Raw genomic sequence first — 22,451 nt, forward strand, 5'->3', positions numbered from 1 at the left:
TTATTTTGTTCATATTTCACTGTTTTGTTGCGTCTCACTTGATTGTAAAATATGTCGATCGAAAGGGGGTGTGACGTTCATATTTTGTCAATATTCAGTGTTTTATCGTTCATAGAAAAATTTAAAATTCCATTACGTTTTTTAAGGCGGTCTGTTATAACGTTTTTAGCATTCAATCAAGACATTATTGTGAGGTTTTGTATTAGTGTTCCTAAAAATAGATATACCGGACCCAGACACATTTTTTTCTCTAAATGTGGCCCCCGAGTCAAAATAATTGCCCAGGCCTGGTTTAAACCAATAATGATGCCAAAAAACATACAAATGGATGGGAAGTCCTCAAATGCTTATTTTGAAAATTGTATTTTGTTTATAGATTATATGCAATCTGTTGTTGTGTTCCCTAATTTGAGTGTACATAAATGAAGGCAGCACAGTGAAAGAGGGGTTAGTGCGTCTGCCTCACAATACAAAGGTCCTGTGTTCAATCCTGCGCTAGGGATCTTTCTGTGTGGAGTTTGCGCTGCGTGGGTTCCCTCCGGGTACTCCGGCCTCCTCCCACCTCCAAAGACATGCACCTGGGGATAGGTTGATTGGCAACACTAAATTGGCCCTAGTGTGTGAATGTGTGTGTGAATGTTGTCTGTCTATCTGTGTTGGCCCTGTGATGAGCTGGCGACTTGTCCAGGGTGTACCCCGCCTTCCGCCCGATTGTAGCTGAGATAGGCTCCAGCACCCCCCGCACCTGGGGATAGGTTGATTGGCAACACTAAATTGGCCCTAGTGTGTGAATGTGTGTGTGAATGTTGTCTGTCTATCTGTGTTGGCCCTGTGATGAGCTGGCGACTTGTCCAGGGTGTACCCCGCCTTCCGCCCGATTGTAGCTGAGATAGGCTCCAGCACCCCCCGCGACCCCGAAAGGGATAAGCGGTAGAAAATGGATGGATGGATGAATGAAGGTGTGTGTTGCTGAGCCCGACCTGGACATAATCTGGACTGAACCTGGTTTTAAGAACCCTTTAAACAATCTAATTTTATTGACAACCTGGTCTGGTGAAGATAATGTCCTTTATTTTAAAAAATAAATAAAAAATAAAAAAACATTTTCTTGAACAAAAAAGGAATTAGAATAAACAGATACATAGAAACTAGTAATTAATGAAAATGAGTAAAATTAGCTGTTAAAGGTTAGTACTATTAGTGGACCATCAGCACACACAGTCCTGTGTGGGTCACGGACTGTATGTATACCTTGCAGACTGTATTGATATATATTGTAGGAACCAGAATAATAATAACAGAAGGAAACAACCCTTTTGTGTGAATGAGTGTAAATGGGGGAGGGAGAGTTTTTACGATACAAAGTATAGTACACTGTATGGTCGATACAACAGTGGTTGAATCGATATGTTTTATCATTAAAAAAAATCGTCTGTCGATGTTGTTATTGTTTACAAACTCAGGAAATAAAAAAACCTGGACACAAAAAAATTAATAAAAGAAAATAGTAGAAAATAATTGCCCGCTCAGTGGCCTTGTTGTTAGAGTGTCCGCCCTGAGATCGGTAGGCCGAGTCATACCAAAGACTATAAAAATGAGACCCATTACCTCCCTTAGGAGTTAAATCACAGAAATATTTCCTGAGCATGGCCACCACTGCTGCTCACTGCTCCCCTCACCTCCCAGGGGTGGAACAAGGGGATGGGTCAAATGCAGAGAGTAATTTCACCACACCTAGTGTGTGTGTGACTATCAGTAGTACTTTAACTTTAGTTCAAATATATAATTGTAATTGTCACACTGCCATCCTGTTTTAGTCTGATTATAATTGTGATAAAAATGTAATCATTGAAAATGTATCAGCATCGGCATTGATATGACCAATATTGCCCTTGTGACTACTTGGTATTGGATTGACACCCATATTTGTAGTATCACCCAAAACTAATGTATAGTATCCTAACAACAGAAGAATAAGTGCTTATTACATTTACATTTTGACACAAGTGTATACATAAACATGTTACAACAGAAAAGAGATATCAACATAAATTAACAATTACATTGATAATAGTTTTGACAAAATAATACAACCGAAAATGCTTCTTTTATCATTTATATACTAAATAATATATATATATAATCTCACAATATCACAATATAGATTGTAGGCCATATCGCCCATCCCTACTGAGTGGGTGTGGTCGGTGGAGCAGACTGCCGAATACAAGAGTTTCGCCCAAGAGGAGAAGAATGCAGATTTACCCCGTTCTCAACTTGACATTTATGGAGTGTTTAAATAAAAAAAACTTATTATAGTGCCTCACTGGGAATCATTATCAGTTTAAAAGCCCCTGAAGTGATCAGAATAGGACCCTTTTAAGTGTGACGAGGGAGAAAAAGTATTGCTTAAAAAAACCCACATTGCACCGCTCTCAATTCTTTTTTTCTCTAAATGACCTCCAGGTAAGATTAAGTATTCGGAGCAGGTGTATGATTCCTGCATGGAGGCGTTTGACTGCCTGCCTCTAGCAGCCCTGATGAACCAGCAGTTTCTCTGTGTGCATGGAGGCCTTTCACCAGAGATCCACACACTAGATGACATCAAGAAGGTACACACACAACCTGACTCTGCCCTATTGTATAAAATCTTGCAATTTTCAAGAAAAAAGACAGGAATTGAATCATCAAATGAGGGGCTATAGTGCCGTTGAACTGTTGAGGGACTTAATGGTGGCTGAGGCGGAGGCAGGAAGGCACCTGCGTTAGCGCGAATGCACAAAATGCAGGGACAGTCATTAGTCATCATCCTGTCCTGTTGTGATGTTGTATTTCATGCGTCACACCAGATGTCGTCATGCATCAAATGATCTCTTTGTGAGTTCTGACAGAGCCAAACTATCATAAGTCTTGGCAGAAATGTACTCATTTTTCTGTATAACATTTCATTTACATTTCTGATAGTATGAAAGTACTTCATGATGAATTCGGTATATGCATAATTGTCATGTTTTATGCACAGTATCATCTGCTCACTTTGAAGCTATGCAAAATATATTTGCTGCATTCACTTTGAAGGATAATCACAAGTAATTTATAGAAAAAACATTGCCGAGTTTGCAGATAGGTTGATTTATAGCTATGACTAAAGATGATACTACAGCAGCTGTGTCCAAAGTGTGGCCATGGGGACATTTTTGGCTCACAGCTAGTTTATTATTGGTCCCCATCACATTCTAAAAATAAGTAAATATCAATTATTATTTACATCGGTTCAATATCAGCAAAAAAAATAAAATAATAATTGCATCGGATGATATTGGCTTGCATCTAAAATCTCCGATATAATCGCCGCCATAAGCAGTCCTGTAGCATGTTTATTTGTGCAAAGTTGGGCAGCCAGTTAACATCTAATTGTCCTCCAAAAAGCACAAAAGGTTGGTATTTTCTTGTAATTTAGTCAAGTCATTTATACTTCGAGCAAGCAGCTACACAACAGCTAAGCACACAATACCACACGAGCTAGACATGCGTAATAAGTGTCCCTAATTGAACAACACTGCAGTCTAAAACACAACATTTGTCAATGTAAACAAGTATCAAATAATTATAGTTGCATATCACTAACACGTAAAAAGTGTCCGGTAACAAACATGTCCGCATCATTCAACTTCCTGCATTATGAACTTAATTTAATGGGTTAGAATAATCTAGGCGGCTCTCATAATACCGTTAGATGCATTTAGAAGGTGGTACACAGATTTTTATGCTCCAGCTATGAAATTATAATGAATTTACGGAAATTCATTTATTGCAACCACTTAACAGCAATAAAAAAGAAACTTACTTTCTACACAAAAATAATTAAGGTCATTTTGAACAAAAAAAAAAAGAATATCAATATCAAACTCTTATTAAAGTGCAGTATTTCAGAACATATTTTGATGTCTATACAGTTGTGGTCAAAAGTTCACATACACTTGTAAAGAACATAATGTCATGGCTGTCTTGAGTTTCCAATCATTTCTACAACTCTTATTTTTTTGTGATAGAGTGATTGGAGCACATACTTGTTGGTCACAAAAAACATTCATGAAGTTTGGTTCTTTTATGAATTTATTATGGGTCTACTGAAAATGTGACCAAATCTGCTGGGTCAAAAGTATACATACAGCAATGTTAATATTTGGTTACATGTCCCTCGGCAAGTTTCACTGCAATAAGGCGCTTTTGGTAGCCATCCACAAGCTTTTGGCAAGCTTCTGGTTGAATTTATGACCACTCCTCTTGACAAAATTGGTGCAGTTCAGCTAAATTTGTTGGTTTTCTGACATGGACTTGTTTCTTCAGCATTGTCCACACAGGACTTTGGGAAGGCCATTCTAAAACCTTAATTCTAGCCTGATTTAGCCATTCCTTTACAACTTTTGACGTGTGTTTGGGGGTCATTGTCCTGTCGGAACACCCAACTGCGCCCAAGACCCAACCTCCGGGCTGATGATTTTAGGTTGTCCTGAAGAATTTGGAGGTAATCCTCCTTTTTCATTGTCCCATTTACTCTCTGTAAAGCACCAGTTCCATTGGCAGCAAAACAGGCCCAGAGCATAATTCTACCACCACCATGCCTGACTGTAGGCATGGTGTTCCTGGGATTTTTGTTAGTCTGACATCACATGGACAAAGATAAGACCTTGTGGAGGAAAGTTCTGTGGTCAGATTAAAAACAAAAATTGAGCTGTTTGGCCACAATACCCAGCAATATGTTTGGAGGAGAAAAAGTGAGGCCTTTAATCCCAGAATTCAGTCACATTTTCAGTAGACCCATAAATAAATTCATAAAAGAACCAAACTTCATGAATGTTTTTTGTGACTAACAAGTATGTGCTCCAATCACTCTATCACAAAAAAATAAGAGTTGTAGAAATGATTGGAAACTCAAGACAGCCATGACATTATGTTCTTTACAAGTGTATGTAAACTTTTGACCACGACTGTATTTCGATGTCTGATAAGGACTAATGAATAAACCCCACACATACTGTATCCTGAATAAAATACACTGTACAAAAAACATGGAGAGAACACACACTTCCTCATTTAATGGCAGTGTTTCCATGGTGAATCTGCTGGTGTGACATCCTCTCCCTCCTGTGTGGTGGGAGTTGCCATGGCGATGATGTAGTATATGTGTGTATGCGTGATGTGTTTGCTTTTCTTTCCTCTGATTGAAATGACATGTGCTGGTGCGTCTGCTTTCCCGGTGTATTCCTCGCAAGCCGTAACACTTTTGTCTAGGGTCTATTGTATGTGTCCATTGTTTGTCCCAGTTGGACCGATTCAAGGAGCCTCCAGCGTTTGGGCCCATGTGTGACTTGTTGTGGGCAGACCCCCTTGAAGACTTTGGCAATGAGAAGACCCAAGAGTACTTTGGACACAACACAGTCAGAGGCTGCTCTTATTTCTACAGGTAAAAAGAAAATGACCTCACAATGGGGCGTACGCAATAGTTCTGCACGGCACATGCAAAGCGTAATATAACCGACTCTCAAAGGTGTGCGTCATGACATTTTGTGGGAGTAATACGACTTGAATTTACAAAAAATTAAATAAAGTTAAGCTGAGTCAATTTAAGATCTTGAATAGATTGTACTTTACATCTTCTCAGCTGTTTAAAATTGGTGCAGTAGATAGCAAATTATGTATGAAGTGTCGGGCAGCTGAGGGAACTCTTGTTCATTTATTGTGGGAATGTCAGAGAATAAAAGAGTTATGGTTGAAAACAACAAAAGAAGCGATCGCATTCCTAAATATAAACATCCCAATGACAGTGCAAACTTGTATTCTTGATGATCTGCATCAATATAGTAACGTGTCATCAAAGAGTAAAATTGCATTTCTTTCAATATGCATCATAACAAAAAGGGTAATATTAAAAAAAATGGATAGATGTTAATAGTCCAACTCACACTGACTGGTACACACAAGCTATGGAGATGATATGAGAAGAAAAAACTGCATTTAGTTGAGATAATAATGAGTCATATATTGGAATATGGGATCCATTATTTAAATTTGTTTTAACTATTAAATGAACCAAAAATGTGCCTTATTTTACCTTTGTGAAAATATTGGACACAATGTGTTGTCAAGCTTATGAGATGCGATGCAAGTGTAAGCCACTGTGACACTATTGTTCTTTTTTAAAATTTTTTTTATAAATGTCTAATGATAATGTCAATGAGGGATTTTTAATCACTGCTATGTTGAAATTGTTATTAATATTGATACTGTTGTTGATATTATTCATTTTTGTTTGACTACTTTTGGATTGTTTTGTGTCATTGTTTTGTGTCTTCTCAACTGCTCTGTTGATTGCTATTCTGAATACGGCTGGAATTGGAATTGGAATTGTATTATTATGGTATTATTGTGTATTATTTTGTTGGATTGTTTAATTTAAAAAAAAATTTAAAAATCAATAAGTTTTAGGTGGACCAACACTATTATTTTGTGACACTAGTGATGACAAGATGCCTTCTAATCTAATAACCATCAATAGGATTACTGCTACAGACATAACATCTTGGCTAGTTCACACACACTCGCACACACACACGCACGCACACACACACACGCACACACACACACACACACACACACACACACACACACACACACACACACACACACACACAGTTATGAGATCAAACACGTAAACACAGCGCGTCCATGCGCAAACACATACACACAGTTCTGTTTCGGCATGAAACGATATCCCACAATCCCTGGGGAAGCTGCGCGGTTCTGTTGCTATGACGACTGGCTACTCTTGCCAGTTACAGAGTGATATTAAGATACAGTGAGAGAAGAGGGAGTGTGGTGGTGAGGATAAGAAGATAAAAAAAAGATGCACATAAAACTGTCCAAATGGAGAAATGTAAAGAGACAGGCTGAGGTTTAAAGAGAGATGACTGTTTAGATACGGCAGTTTTTTAGTTGGTATAAGTTGTTTTTATTCATGTAATATCTGGGATTTTTTGGTTTGTGAGAATGAGTTGTATTGTGTCCAGTACTATGTCTCTCGAGCTCACTCACGGCCCCTGCTGGCAGTCAGGAATGACCGAGCAGCTCAGTCTCATCCCCTTAAGGAGCTTTAACATATGCAAATGATGTATTGTGTTTTATGGTTATGTCTTCATTCAGATTGACTGATGCTCTTTTACACCTTGTCTTTTGGTCCCCTCTCCCAGTTACCCAGCAGTGTGTGAGTTTCTACAAACCAACAACCTGCTTTCCATCATCCGAGCACACGAAGCACAGGATGCTGGGTAAGCTGACGTGCTGAGAACAGCCTAACCTTTCTTTTCATTTACAGGCTGTACCCTTCAAATGAACGCACCCAGACATTGTGTTCTAGTGAGAGAATACCGTGTAAACCTCTCCATCGGATGTGTTGTCGGTTGAGGATTACAAACAAATGGGCAATTATGATTCTGGGGAACCATTGCCCTCGCAGATTGCTGTGACTCAAGCGGGGATACGTCATCTTTGTCACCTGCAGAACCAGAAAGTTGCTATTTTTGGATGAAAGTTTAAATGCGGAAAATTTAGGGGAAACTATTTAAACAGGAGGACAGAAAAGCAAGGCTGTAGTTTTTTTGTCGGGAATACTGGAGAGTTGGCAAGTCAGTCACTCCAGGAATTTGGTTGCGCCAATTCCCGCAAATTGAGCCAATCCCCGCGAATCTTCGCCAATCAAATTTGTCTCTGAGCAGCACTCAAACGCACAAGTCAATTGTCAAATCAATACTTATGTTTGTTTCTTGTCTAGACGAAGCAGGACCAGCAAAGTGTAAAAATATATGAAGAGTTTAGGCGCAAAAAACGATAAACGCCACTAAACAATTTACACCAAGGAATCACTTGATTAAAGTACAGCGTTTTTATTTTCCCAGATTTAAATATGGTGTTACTGTTCAAACTGCGTGTAAGGTTACAGTGGCCAAAAATATTGAATATACCTGTTAAATAAAACCGCCGGCTTCTTTTCATGAATACTTGGGCCTACAACGCTACTGTATTTTATTGTTTGTCATTATGGTGGTACTTTGAGAGCCAAGTTTACTAAGCCACTTTATATTATTATATAATATATACAATATATTACAAATCCCAATTACCATGTACAATATTACAATATGTGTTACAGCTGCAGCAAAAAATAAATACATACAAATGTTTACTCTGCTGTTGTTGTCTTGTGATGCAACTGTCAATGTAATCATGTCATAATGCAGCAGTCAATGTAAACCCTGGACAGGGATCCCTGGACATCCTATATGGTGCCAGCTGCAAGCTGGCACCATATAGGATGAGTCTGTTTTTGCAAAAAAAAACATTTTTTTTTAAAATTCAAGACAAAGTTATATGTTGTTTTTTTTACTGGTGCACAAAATGAACCGTTCAAAGAAAAAAACCAACACAGTGCATAAACTCACAACAAATTACACACCTGCAAATCAGATGGAAAATTAGAGGGAACATTGTTTGGGGGTATCCATAGTACGCCAATAGGGAGAAGTTTTTATTTACAAGATGAGTCGGGTGTGTCTTGACCTCCGCCGAACACCTGAGCCCGACTCACTGAACCCCTAGGGTTTGATCGAACCCAGGTTAAGAACCACTGATATATATATATATATATATATATATATATATATATATATATATATATATATATATATATATATATATATATATATATATATATATATATATATATATATATATATATATATATTTGATATATAAATTAGATATATATATACATATATTAAATATATATATATATTTATATATATATATATATATATATATATTTGATATATAAATTATATATATATATATATATATATATATATATATATATATATATATATATATATATTAGATATATATATACATATATTAGATAGATATATATATATATATATATATATATATATATATATATATATATATATATATATATATATATATATATATATATATATATATATATATATATATATATATATATAGCACTTTCCGCGCGCGATGATGTCACGTTATCGATGAGAAAATGCATTTTTATACAATATGATTTGCCTATTTCCCGTAGTTTGGGAACCACTGCTTAAGGGGTTTCCACCCTTCATGAATAAAAAAAAGGTACAGGGTCAAAACATTCTCTCTGACCCATAATCCATCCCTGACATCTGTTATCCTCTCGGTAATTAAGCCGGCACTCTTCTCAGTGCTTTTTGGTGAAGCCATTAGTAACATTAGTGTCAGTCATCAGCTGTTTACTTGGCTCGTGTGTGCAACTCTAATCCGTTCTACGAAAACTTCCACAGGTACCGCATGTACAGAAAGAGTCAGACAACGGGTTTTCCATCACTCATCACCATCTTCTCTGCTCCAAACTACCTGGATGTCTATAATAACAAAGGTAACACTAACATTATGTTACTGCCATTCATTTTGCGCAACAAACAACTAAAAATGGATTGGATTGATTAAAAAAACAATAACACAATGATTAGACAAAGTGTTTGTGTGTTTCCAGCGGCGGTGCTGAAATACGAGAACAACGTCATGAACATCCGTCAGTTCAATTGCTCTCCTCACCCATACTGGCTGCCTAACTTCATGGACGTCTTCACCTGGTCGCTACCTTTTGTGGGGGAAAAGGGTATCAACACACGCTTTGCAACGACGTTATTTTCATTGACTGAATGAGGGTGGGAACAGTTCTTACTTACTTTGCAAATGTCTTCGGTCACCCCTAGCTACCTTTTTTAATGTCTCTTTTCATAGCAGTCCTTTTGGCCGAGAAATGCTTTTACACGGAATGACACACATTTACCTCAGAGAAAACAACAAAAGGTGACACAAATAAACGATTACAAGAACTGGAAAGCGACACTACCAAATCCGGGATTGACAGGAACGCAGTTCTAACGTGATGTTAATGTAAAATAGCAATTTAATGTGTGTTGCACAAAGACATGAAATATTTGAAAACAAGTCGGTGCATCAACTACAAATATTATCTTCCGCTTCAGCGCATGAAAAACATTTCTAACAAAGTATTGCTATCGCTAGCCAGTAGGGATGGGTATCGTTTACATTTTAACCTCCGATATTAGAACCCAATCGGTACTTTTGAAATGATGGGGTGCTCAAATAGCCCTCCACATTCTCTTTTTGGTTTGGATATCTATCATTTTTTTTGTAATGTACATTTGTTTATTTATTTAAATTAAGACAATGCATATTCATCAACATAGAGCAACAATGTAAATATACTCCAAAGATGAGGCAAGCATCCATGAATATCTGATAATTATCTAAATCCAAAATAGTATACTTACTTAAAATGATACAATAATGATACTTTAGAGGCTTTTAGAGGTTTAATGCAATGTAAAAGTGTTTCACAGTATTTTTGACATGTGAAAACAGTAATAATTGTAAGGCAGTTTACAATTTCATCCAAATTCTAAAGAGGGGCGATGCATTGGTAAAGACTGTCAAATTTGGTGAGGATCTGAATACATGGTATGTCTAATGCATGTGCAGATAGACAGGAATGTATTGCTAGCGTTCGAGTCGCTGTGGTGTCAATGGAACAGTCCTTCCCCCCTGAATCCTGATGGCAACGCCTCATTCTTAGGTGTTCATCCTCCATGAACCAACAAACGCAGCCCCAGTTATTTTATCTTTGGTGGAAGTCTGCATTCCACTGACAGTCCACGTACTGTGTATATATTGTAAAGCCAGGTAAAGCCAATAGTGTCTTTCAAAATATTGTTGCACAGTATTGTATTCTATTTCACTAGGTTGTTTGTTCTCCATCCAGCTGTCACTTCAAAACACAACACTATTATTTAATCTTAAAAAGTGGCTAGCCTGTGCTTTCAAGAATAGAGACTGGGGGGTGTTCATACCTTAGTTGGATTGTGTCCTTTATCAGGTGCTTGGTTGTGACTGTATTAACTTGTATATCCTCATTTGAGGAGATATTTATTTGGATAGCTTCTAATTAGGAAAACATATCAGTCATTGCTACGATGACACCGGATTACTTATAGTACTTTAAAAGTCTATAATATTAGTGGACCAGCCAGGACATTCCAGTCTTGTTATTTTCTTCAAGACATGATGACTCAGCTTCTTTAGCTTCTACACTTCAAATTATTTTCCACTTGCCAAGATTAAAAATGGTATTTCTAGAAATGTCCCAAGTACCTAGTTTTAAGAGCTATTTGCTTATTTTTAGTCATTGACTTTAGACTTAGACTTAGACTTAAACTTCCTTTTTATTGTCATTCAAATTTGAATTTTACAGCACAGATAAGAACGAAATTTCGCTACATAAACTCATGGTAGTGCAGGATAAAAAAGCAATAAGGTGCATAAATAAATAAATAAATATATGTAAATAATATATAAATATATATATATAAAATAAATAAATATATATAAATACATATAAATAAATAGATTACTGTACAGATAAATATATTGCACTTTTCCACATGTGTCCACGTTTATGGATGCATGTTATATTGTCTTTTTTATTCCAGCTAGTTAATCCATTTTGGGGGGAGTTGAGGGGATAATTTAATTTACATCACAATCTTAATTTTAGCATGATATGTTGTCCATATACTAGTTTAAAAAGGTTAAAATTGAAAAAATTACTTTTCAAATAAGATTTTTTGGTTTTCACTACATAGGCAATCTTCTTTAAATATTCTGCAACATCCCGAGTATGTTTATTTTAAGAATTATACGTAGAGTCATGCTTGTTTTTAGAATAAAATAAGTATTTCTATTTTAAAAGTCTAGATATAGAAATCCTAATTTAGGATGTCTTATCAAGTTAGATTAACTTGTAGCATGGACAAATAATTTCACTAGTTTTTGTATTTTTTTTTCCTAAAATCTAGTCTTTGTATCTTAGAATTTTGTCAGCTCCTTTTTGCAGTGTAACCATGACTCTGTTCCTAACGGCTGTAATGCCTTTTTAGGGAAGTGTCTAAACATAGCAGACAATTCATTCAGATTGTCCTTTAGCAGTTTCTTGGAAAATGTTCAGTGCCATGATCAAACTACCTATTTACATTAACTACACTTAAGTTTACAAAATGATAATGTTTGATATAATAAAGTATTGTTTGTTTTTGTAATTGTTCACCTAGTGACAGAAATGCTGGTCAATGTCTTGAGTATCTGCTCTGATGATGAGCTCATGAACGATGGTGATGAGATCTATGACGGTAAGGAACATTCTTATTGGTGGTATTACACATCACATACATGACTACTCTACATGTATTTTAGCAGTCACAGTAGTTTTGAGGTAGTTATTTTTTTTTTTTGTCGTCTCATTTGCAGCCAGTGCAGCAGCAGCCAGGAAGGAGGTGATTAAGAACAAGATTCGTGCCATCGGGAAGATGGCTAAAATGTTTTCAGTTCTACGGTGAGTTGACCTGTGATCATTCACAGCACTTTGAAAAGGCCTATATCAGGGGTGTCAAACTCATTTTAGATCGGGAGCCACATGGAGAAAAATCTACTCCCAAGTGGGCCGGACTGGTAAAATCACGGCACGATAACTTAAAAATAAAGACCACTTCAGATTGTTTTCTTTGTTTAAAAATAGAACAAGCACATTCTGAAATTGTACAAATCGTAATGTTGTTGGTTGTTTTTCTACAATTATCTGTTGCTGAATAAATTATGTGATAATGTTCATTAATCAACTCATTGGTGTTAATTTCCAATCTATTAAGATAAAAAAAAATATTAAAATCCAATTACAGGATGTTATTTATGTAGTTTGCTCATTTTCCTCAACTGGTGTACTAACATGTGGTTTATTTTGTACATATGTAGCATCATCTACAAAGATACAAAGAATTGTTATTGCGACATCTAGTGGACACATTTAGAACAGCTGTTTTTTTCATTCAAAAATTTCAGGTTAATATTTACATTTAGCAAACTCATCCCACAGGTCGGATAAAACCTGTTCGCGAGCCTGATCCGGCCCTCGGGCCATACATTTGACACCTCTGGCCTATAGAAATATTTTGCAGTCACTTTTTTTTTTTTTAGAAAACACCAAAAAAAACCACGCTGGAAAAATATTTAGTGTAGCTTGTCCTTTGCTTGTTTTATTTGTCACATTATAACGTCTAATGTCTACCAAATATTTTCAGATACGCTGGTCAACATTAGATTTGTTCAGACTTGATTAAATGTTTCCCAAATATTGTAAATAATAATAACAATGATTAAAAAAGTTCCCATGGAACATTTAAATGGCCCTTCTACATGGTACTTGGTGGATTTTGGGCTTTACCTTATTTTTTTAAATAAATGCTTACCAGCTAACATGCTACAACCTGCGTGGATACACTACAGTGGTAACATGGTACCATCTCTAGCTTCCATAGACGCTTAATGTTGTATGAAAATTGTGAAAATCCTACAGCTAGCTCATAACAAGATGGCTACTATGTATGTGAAGTTCTGACATGTATTTCATTTTTGGGAGGATCCCAAAACAATGTAAATGCTAACATTTGTTGCTTCAACTAACAGGCATGTGAGCACCTTTTGAAAAAAAAGAGGGACATTGAAAAAAAAAAAAAGGAACATTTATATCAGCAAAAAGTGCTCCTGATTGTCTCCCCATCCTGCAACACAGCACAGCGTTTAGACAAGAGGAACAGCGAGTCGAGCGTTCAACACATTTTATTTGGATCCTATTTTTTTTAATATTTCATTAAAAATGCAAAAGTGATATTTTGACGCAAAAATTTATGTTTTAATGTTGTAGATTTCAGCGTTTTTACTGAAGTGCAAAATTGGATGCTGGATCCCACATGAAATTATAATAATAACAATAATGATGATAAAGACAATATTAATAGCAATAATAATAATAATAATAATAAAGAATCCTGGAGGCACACATGACAGCAGTTCGAATAACAAAGTTTTGTGCCAGTTAAAAGCAAACGTTGCCATGTTATTCCACTGTTCCATTATGTGGTATGCAGTGAAATGTAGCCCAGAAGCAATCCCAATAATTAAAAAATAAAACAATCAAGGAGGTTCAAAAATAATTGAGTAACAAATTGCAACGCTGTGACCGTACAGCAGAAGAAAAAGAAGCCTTGTTAATGAATGTCCCTGATAACTTGTATTTGACTTCTGCTTTCTTTTCTCTTGACGCATTCTTGGAATGACTGAATTAACAAACAGTGCGGCCAGATGTGCTCATATTCTTTCCCACTTTTTTATGTCTCTATCTGTGCCACACACATACACACTTACTCCCAGGGAGGAGAGCGAGAACGTGTTGACCCTGAAGGGACTGACCCCTACAGGTATGCTGCCAAGCGGAGTGCTGTCAGGGGGCAAACAGACTCTGCAGAGCGGTAAGTGTTTTACTTGGTGGCAAACACACACATACAAAAACACACACACAGATGTTTGACTTTCAAACCTAACCTCCAAGTCACACAAACACCACAAAGCACATGCTTTGTCCCACGTTTGCATCCTTTTGTTGCCTTAACTCTCCTCCTAAACTGCTGTTTACCTCCTGTCATCCGTGCGCCCCATGGACTCATTCCCTCCTTCCACCTCTCTTCACTGGTGCTGAGGATACTAACAGCCTGCTGGTTGTGTACGTGTGTGTGTGGGTGTGTGAAAGAGAGGAAAGCGTGGCATTACAGAAGAGAGCGAAAGAGACAATGTGTGAGTCAGACAAAGCTGCTGCTAACACCAGGTGCTATCTAACCTGCCTTGGCCTCAGTGTTGCTGTGCAGGCCTCACATGGCCTGAAACATGCTTTCAATCAGGGCGTCTTCTTCTGCCAACAGGGTTATTCTTTAGCCTTTACGTTGACGTGTATCTGCACAGAAGCATGTTTCAGTCTTCACTCGTTTTTTCTCCTTCACCTCTTTCCTCTTCTCTCTCGGAATCCGTCATCCCTTTCTTGCTGCCTCCTCTTTCTCTCTGTCTGACCATCCTTCAGCTACCATTGAGGCCATTGAAGCCATCGAGACAGTTAAGGATGACGAAGGTAAAACCACTCATTTCACAGTGTGTGTGTGTGTGTGTGTGTATGTGTGTGAGAGAGAGAGGGAGATAGCATGGCTGCACTCTTGGCCACCCATACTCATAAGGTCAAAGATTCTCCTTACCCACAATGCACAGAGCTTTTCTAACTGCATCAACCGATAACCAACGCCCGCTGAAGTCATCGTATTATTCTTACATACTGTATGTACGCTTCATTTTCTTCCTCTTGGTGAAAAAAAACCCCATTACTACACCTACTCTACCTGCAAACACTTGCTTATCATACAGTATCATCACTTTTTTTGCACACAAACACAAAAGAGGAGTGAACGCTGATGTTAATCTGATCACTTGTTGTGGATTAAATATGTTAAAAGGTGAACATGCATGTCATCAATCTGTTTCCTGGTTTCTGTTACCTTAAAAGGGAACTCTACTCTTTTGGAATTCTGCCTATCGTTTAGAAACATTACGAAAGACATGACGATGGATGTATTTTTTTTAATGCATTCTTGTCAGGAATTGTTGGTGACGAACCGTTCCCAAGATACAGAGATGGCAGGCTTGTTGCAGGAAGACATGATCTTAATGTCCAAAAAATGCAGGGAAAAAAACGAACGAGGGACCAGGCAAACTGGAGACGGCAAACAGGATACAAGAGACGAGGAACTAGGGAGAACTGGAGACAGCAAACAGTCCACAGCATACAATACTCCAGCCCTGACTGGAGGGCGAGGCAGGTCTAAATAGTAGCCTGATTGGCAATTGCCACCAGGTGTGCCAGACTGGGAAACAAGCGCTCAGGGAGACGTGTAGGAAAAGGAACTAAAATAAGAGCGCTGACAGGAAATGAAACACAAACACAGAAGAAAAACCAAAACATAACCAAACTGTCAGTGACAAGCCTGACAATTCTAACTAGTAAAGAAACATAAATAAAAGTACGCCGACAGCGCAGACAATGAGAGCTCCTCTATTCCGCCCATTAATCCAATAAATAACCACCAACAATACTCCATTTACATTTCGTGACTTGATTATTAACCAAGAATTAGTAATATTGTTATTATAAGCGCTAATGCACACAAACTATTTATAGCGGCGCCGATCACAAGCTTGTGTGCCTTTATTGGCATCATCGAGTGGTAAGCTGCTTCCCCGCTTCTTTGCTCATGAACAATTATTCCAGATCATAAATCATGCCTCTCACCTTGATAGCCGAAAGATGAGGACGTATTCCGACAAGTTGGTACACTTTGACAGCCAATTTAGACCCGGATGTGGCAAGGGCGACACGAAAAGACACTTTGTTTGCTAGTATTAGTAGTGATTGTTCATCTAAACGGGAATATAACAAGATTCTACCAATCGGCATCCTACTGACAGCAGACAGTAAGTGATGTTTTATTATATTTGTTGGCTCTCATGAAGTCTACAGTGAGTAGAATCAGTGATGTCGTGATGCGTTTTTTTAATTAACGCGCCGTGTTTGCTTAAAATGAGCAAAATACATAAATATTAATATAAATGTGCCCGTTGCTACATTACATATGTACTTACAGCATGTATTTAAAACCTTAATGGAGGTGTTTGGATGCTTTTTAAGAGCTTTTACAGGCAGAATAGAGCGACTACCACAGACTCCACTGTAAGCAGACTTTTGATGGCCTTTATTTACTATTCAGGATGCATTAAAAAAAGAAAAATGTGTTCTTGTCTTACATAAGGATTGTGAATATTAGGCAAAATTCAAAAAAAAATGCATTTCCCCTTTAAAGAGCTACTATAAAGGTACTTTTATAAACCTAAAAAATGCAATCTAGCCAAGGAAGTACCGGTAAGTATTTTTAGAATATTTCTCCACGTGTTATCGCAGTCTGATGACAACCCCGTACTCCATGAAAATATTCATTCATTTTCTACCACATTTTGTTCACGCCCACGGACTGTTTTGCGATGTAGATTAGTGTTTTTGGAATTGAACCCGATGTAAACCCAGGTTCGAACGCCAAGTCACCTGACATTTTCCGTCGTGCTGTCCCCTCTAGACATTTGCCTTACCACATAAAACACTAATTGGTACGTCAGCTGTCCTGAGGAAATCAGCTGTACGACAATTCTGGACATTTAAAATGCTGTGATTTTATGACGATCAAACAACACTACATACCTACCTGACCAATAAAAACATAATTAATTCAGTTTTTAAGTATATCCATTGGCTTCCGGAAGTGTCAATCAAACACAGTGGGAGAGCATTTTCACTTTGTGTTGGTCGGACTGCAGAGACTTACGCGTAATCGCTGTTAATCGAAAACTGGGTAGCTCGAGTATTTTTATTCAGTATTTTCATTTGACAATTTCTGGTGTTAAATATGTCCAGTAACAGTCATTTGTTGTGTTGCGTGACATACAGTACATGGTTGTCATTAGACATCAACAATATGCTTGTATTAATGGATAATAATGTATTTGTAACCTTAAAAAAAAGAGGACAAACCAGCAAACAGACTGAGGTCATGTATTGTATTAAATGTTGTGTTGTATTTTGTGTACACAATTTTGGTGATTTTGTGCACGCTTCACTTAACTGTAATGTTTAGCTTCAATCAAACCCTTATTCCAAAATTGATGACAGACGGCAATGATTTGCATATGAGGTTTTCAGCTTTTACTGAACTTCACAATGAATTCTAAATGTAATGCCTGCAAAAAAACAGTCACATTTGAAGACAGTCATAATAGACAAATAGAAATGTGTGAAACAAATAATTAGGCTCATCATTGTACATAGTACTCGCTCAATTTCAAACCAGGATAGGATATTCTTTTTTAAATGTCTGCGTAGTCAAATTATCAAAACGTTTTAGCAATCCAGAAAAGTCTCTTGGCAGCATGGGTAGTAGTAATTGGCTATCAAACACAACACTTCTGAGTCTCATTTGAAAGTATTGATTCATTGCAGTTTGTCCTACTTTTGTTGCCGTAGTCAGTCCTTTGCCATTAAGTTGGATGTGCCAGTCTTGTCTTTTGTTGAGACCTACAACTTAGACTTAGACTTAGACTTAGACAAACTTTAATGATCCACAAGGGAAATTGTTCCACACAGGAGCTCAGTTACAAAGGATAGAAAGTGTAAGGATGGAAAGGATAATGCAGGTATAAAGTATATCAAAAATGCACCGTAGTAGCAATATAAAATATAAAATATATGTAATATTTACATAGTATATATACAGAATATGATATATACAGATATATTATATTTTTATATAATAGATACAATATATCAATTATATATATATATATATATATACATATATATATATATATATATATATATATATATATATATATATATATATATATATATATATATATATATATATATATATATATATATATACATATATATATATATATATATATATATATATATATATATATATATATATATATATATATATATATATATATATATATATATATATACACTACCGTTCAAAAGTTTGGGGTCACATTGAAATGTCCTTATTTTTGAAGGAAAAGCACTGTACTTTTCAATGAAGATAACTTTAAACTAGTCTTAACTTTAAAGAAATACACTCTATACATTGCTAATGTGGTAAATGACTATTCTAGCTGCAAATGTCTGGTTTTTGGTGCAATATCTACATAGGTGTATAGAGGCCCATTTCCAGCAACTATCACTCCAGTGTTCTAATGGTACAATGTGTTTGCTCATTGGCTCAGAAGGCTAATTGATGATTAGAAAACTCTTGTGCAATCATGTTCACACATCTGAAAACAGTTTAGCTCGTTACAGAAGCTACAAAACTGACCTTCCTTTGAGCAGATTGAGTTTCTGGAGCATCACATTTGTGGGGTCAATTAAACGCTCAAAATGGCCAGAAAAAAATAACTTTCATCTGAAACTCGACAGTCTGTTCTTGTTCTTAGAAATGAAGGTTATTCCACAAAATTGTTTAGGTGACCCCAAACTTTTGAACGGTAGTGTATATATATATATATATATATATATATATATACACATATATATATATATATATATATATATATATATATATATATATATATATATATATATATATATATATATATATATATATATATATATATATATATATATATATATATATATATATATATATATATATATATATATATATATACATATATATATAACAAAATATAACAATATACCAACGTATTTGTACTGTAAGTATTGTACAGTCTTTATTACAAACCAGCTTTTTAATTGTAATGTGCATCATAGTAATTTTGATTGCTAAATTTGGACGTGCTGAAATTGCCATATGAAAGTGCTGATGCTAAACAGTAGCATGTATATAAATTATAGCCAATGTAAATTAGCATTGAGCTTGCGCATTTTGAAAAGTACAGCCTTTCTTTAGAGCACTTTTTATCTAGCATGCTTGCTTTGTTAGTATACAAAATTGCAACAATAACTGGAGGTAGTCCGATACGAATAAACCAGTTTGTCCCTGAAGTGCTTGATCCTCTGCCGACACTGCAACCCCACGTGACATTACGTGCAACAAAGTTACTTTTTAATTTTACCTGAATCAGTACTTGGCGGTTTTAAAATAATTTGGTTAATACCTATAAAAGTACAGAATCCGGTACTCATCTCTTTTGTCAAATGAAAGTTATATAAAGTACTGTTGTTCTTCTATGTCGATTCCCTTTGAACTTAGTAGAGAGTTCAAAGAAGTGAAAATGTGTTCTATACCAAACTAAACTTTACTGCTTAATCGAAACACGGTTAAAGATGCACACTGACTACTTTAGAAAATGATAGTTAAAAATGAAAGTAAAATATGTCATTTTTTTTCAATAGTCACTATCTTTGACAGCAACATGGTATTATGGGTAATTTAAATACTATAGGTAACCCCTAATCAGCCCATGCTTTACAAACCTGTTGGAAAAATGGGTTTAACATTTTGATCTATGACTTTAAAAACTCAAAGTAAGTAACAGTATCTTCAGTTCCCAAGAAAATGTGAGTCTCAGCTTACTGGAATATTTTTGAGGTATCAAATTCTAAATGTGTGATTGTGTTATAATTGAGCACAAATGAATATTGATGGAAAAATCATTGCATTCTCCTTTTACAAAAAGTTGTACACAACCTTTTTGGAATTTGGATTTGTCTGTCTGTGCATATTTAGTAATCTGTGCGTGGCTTACCTGATGTACAGTCCATAATTTGTTTAGGCAAATACATTATGGGTATGGCTTGTTGTTATGTTTGTGTGAGTGTGTGTTTGATAATCTTTTAGCTGAATAGTAGATGTACAATGTCAAACAGAATATTTGTGGGTGACTGCATGTTTGCTGAAAGTAGTGTAACAATGCTTGTTCAAAAGTAATGTTTCCTTTATGATATGTGGTATGTACCATATGTTGTGTTTCTATTTGCCACTGTGGACCTTTAAATCAAAACTGGGCCACTGAAGAAACTGATAAAATAAGGAACTATAAAATAATGTATATAACGCCTCAACAATTGGAATAAACAAAATGAAACACCTATTTTTTGCCAATAGTCAACCATCAAAGAAACAGCCTGTTAACTTTCAGGGTACAGAAGTGGGTTGCAACTAACGATTATTTTAATAGACCACTAGTCATCAATTAATTTGGATTACATTAATTACTTTTTACCTATGATCGGATGTACACGTTTGAGTTTGAAGTTTGAGTGCGTGATTTGATTTTAACTAATTTTCAAAAACTGTTAAGGTAAATTCAATTGTAACAAAATAAAGATAAACGAAACAAATGGTTTTACCTTCTTATACAAAGCATATAACCACAGTGAAAAATAAATCAACAGACTTAAAGTGCAAGATGTCCTATACACATGACATTCAGTGCAAAAAGTATTTTATCCAATATTGTTTAGGTGATTTAGCTATTATTTACCTAAAACAGGGGTGCCCATTACGTCGATTGCAAGCTACCGGTCGATCGCGGAGGATGTGTCAGTCGACCGCCAGGCAGGCATTTAAAAAATAGTCCTAAAAATTAGCGATCATCAATCTTCACTATGATGTTACTTTCGTCACTTGATTGACATTCGCGACACCCGAGGACCTTGTGTGTGATGCTGGCTGCAGCGAGCTCAGTATTTAAAATGTAAAAAACACTGACAGGAAGGCGAGAAACACTTTTTATTTCAACAGGCTCTCGCGGCGCACCTGCTGTCAAAAGCCTAAAGACCGACCGCACAGTTCCTGTCTTCACAATAAAAGTGCTGCTCTATCCTGCCTGCCTAACAAAATAAGAGTCTCAGAAAGCTACCGCGCACAAGCCAGCAAGCTACGGAGTTTGCCGTCAATGTATTTCTTGTAAAGTGTATAAAAATTCATATGAAAGCTGGACAAATAAAATGCCAAAAACCAACCACTTTTGTGTGGTATTGGACTTTTTTTCTCCTCTACAATGTAAATTCGAAAATGTGGAAGTTATCAGCACTACTGTGAATCTTGTCTGATTCCAATCAATGCAAGTCATCAGAATCAGGTAATACACCAACTTATATTCTTGTCTTCATGAAAGAAAGGAATGTATATGTTATGGTTATGGTTTGAGGTGTTTTTTCAAACATGCATACAATTACAAAATGATACATGTGATAAACATGCTTGTATTTTGATTAAGCTCCTTTAACATGTTAACAAAAAACGTCAGTTTCATAAATAAATAAACATTAGATATAAATACATACATAAATACATATACATATAAGTATAATATCTATTAAATAATATATATAAATATGATATATTTATATTTAATATGTATGTGTGTATGTATATATATATATATATATATATATATATATATATATATATATATATATATATGTGTATGTATATATATATGTGTATAAAATATTTATGTATATATATATATATATATATATATGTATATATATATATATATATATATATATATATATATATATATATATATATATATATATATATATATATATATATATATATATATATATATATATATATATATATATATATATATATATATATATATATATATATATACATTTATGAAGATGACGTAGATCACCTTGACTGGGTCATTTGAAAAGTAACTCGCTTGCTGAAAAAGTGTGAGCACCCCTGACCTAAAAGAATAATACATAATTATATATGTATAAGACCTAATACATATACATATAAGTATAATATCTATTAAATAATATATATAAATATTATATATTTATATTTAAT

At 35.5% G+C, this 22,451-nt stretch overlaps 1 protein-coding gene across 2 annotated transcripts in view; it reads left to right on the forward strand.

Annotated features, from left to right (window-relative positions):
- The window catches only part of LOC133648900 (protein phosphatase 3 catalytic subunit alpha-like), an 89,463-nt gene that overhangs the window by 63,892 nt on the left and 3,120 nt on the right, over positions 1-22,451 (forward strand). The window contains exons 5-13 of one of the 2 annotated variants that reach the window (XM_062045424.1): positions 2,467-2,612; positions 5,328-5,467; positions 7,251-7,328; positions 9,396-9,490; positions 9,608-9,733; positions 12,249-12,326; positions 12,445-12,529; positions 14,401-14,498; positions 15,101-15,148. In XM_062045424.1, the coding sequence (XP_061901408.1) occupies positions 2,467-2,612; positions 5,328-5,467; positions 7,251-7,328; positions 9,396-9,490; positions 9,608-9,733; positions 12,249-12,326; positions 12,445-12,529; positions 14,401-14,498; positions 15,101-15,148 (894 nt within the window). The remainder of the gene's footprint in view (positions 1-2,466; positions 2,613-5,327; positions 5,468-7,250; positions 7,329-9,395; positions 9,491-9,607; positions 9,734-12,248; positions 12,327-12,444; positions 12,530-14,400; positions 14,499-15,100; positions 15,149-22,451) is intronic. The other variant, XM_062045425.1, reaches the window with a different exon arrangement.

This window comes from Entelurus aequoreus, linkage group LG04 (genome assembly GCF_033978785.1).
Source record: "Entelurus aequoreus isolate RoL-2023_Sb linkage group LG04, RoL_Eaeq_v1.1, whole genome shotgun sequence".
Lineage (NCBI taxonomy): Eukaryota > Metazoa > Chordata > Actinopteri > Syngnathiformes > Syngnathidae > Entelurus > Entelurus aequoreus.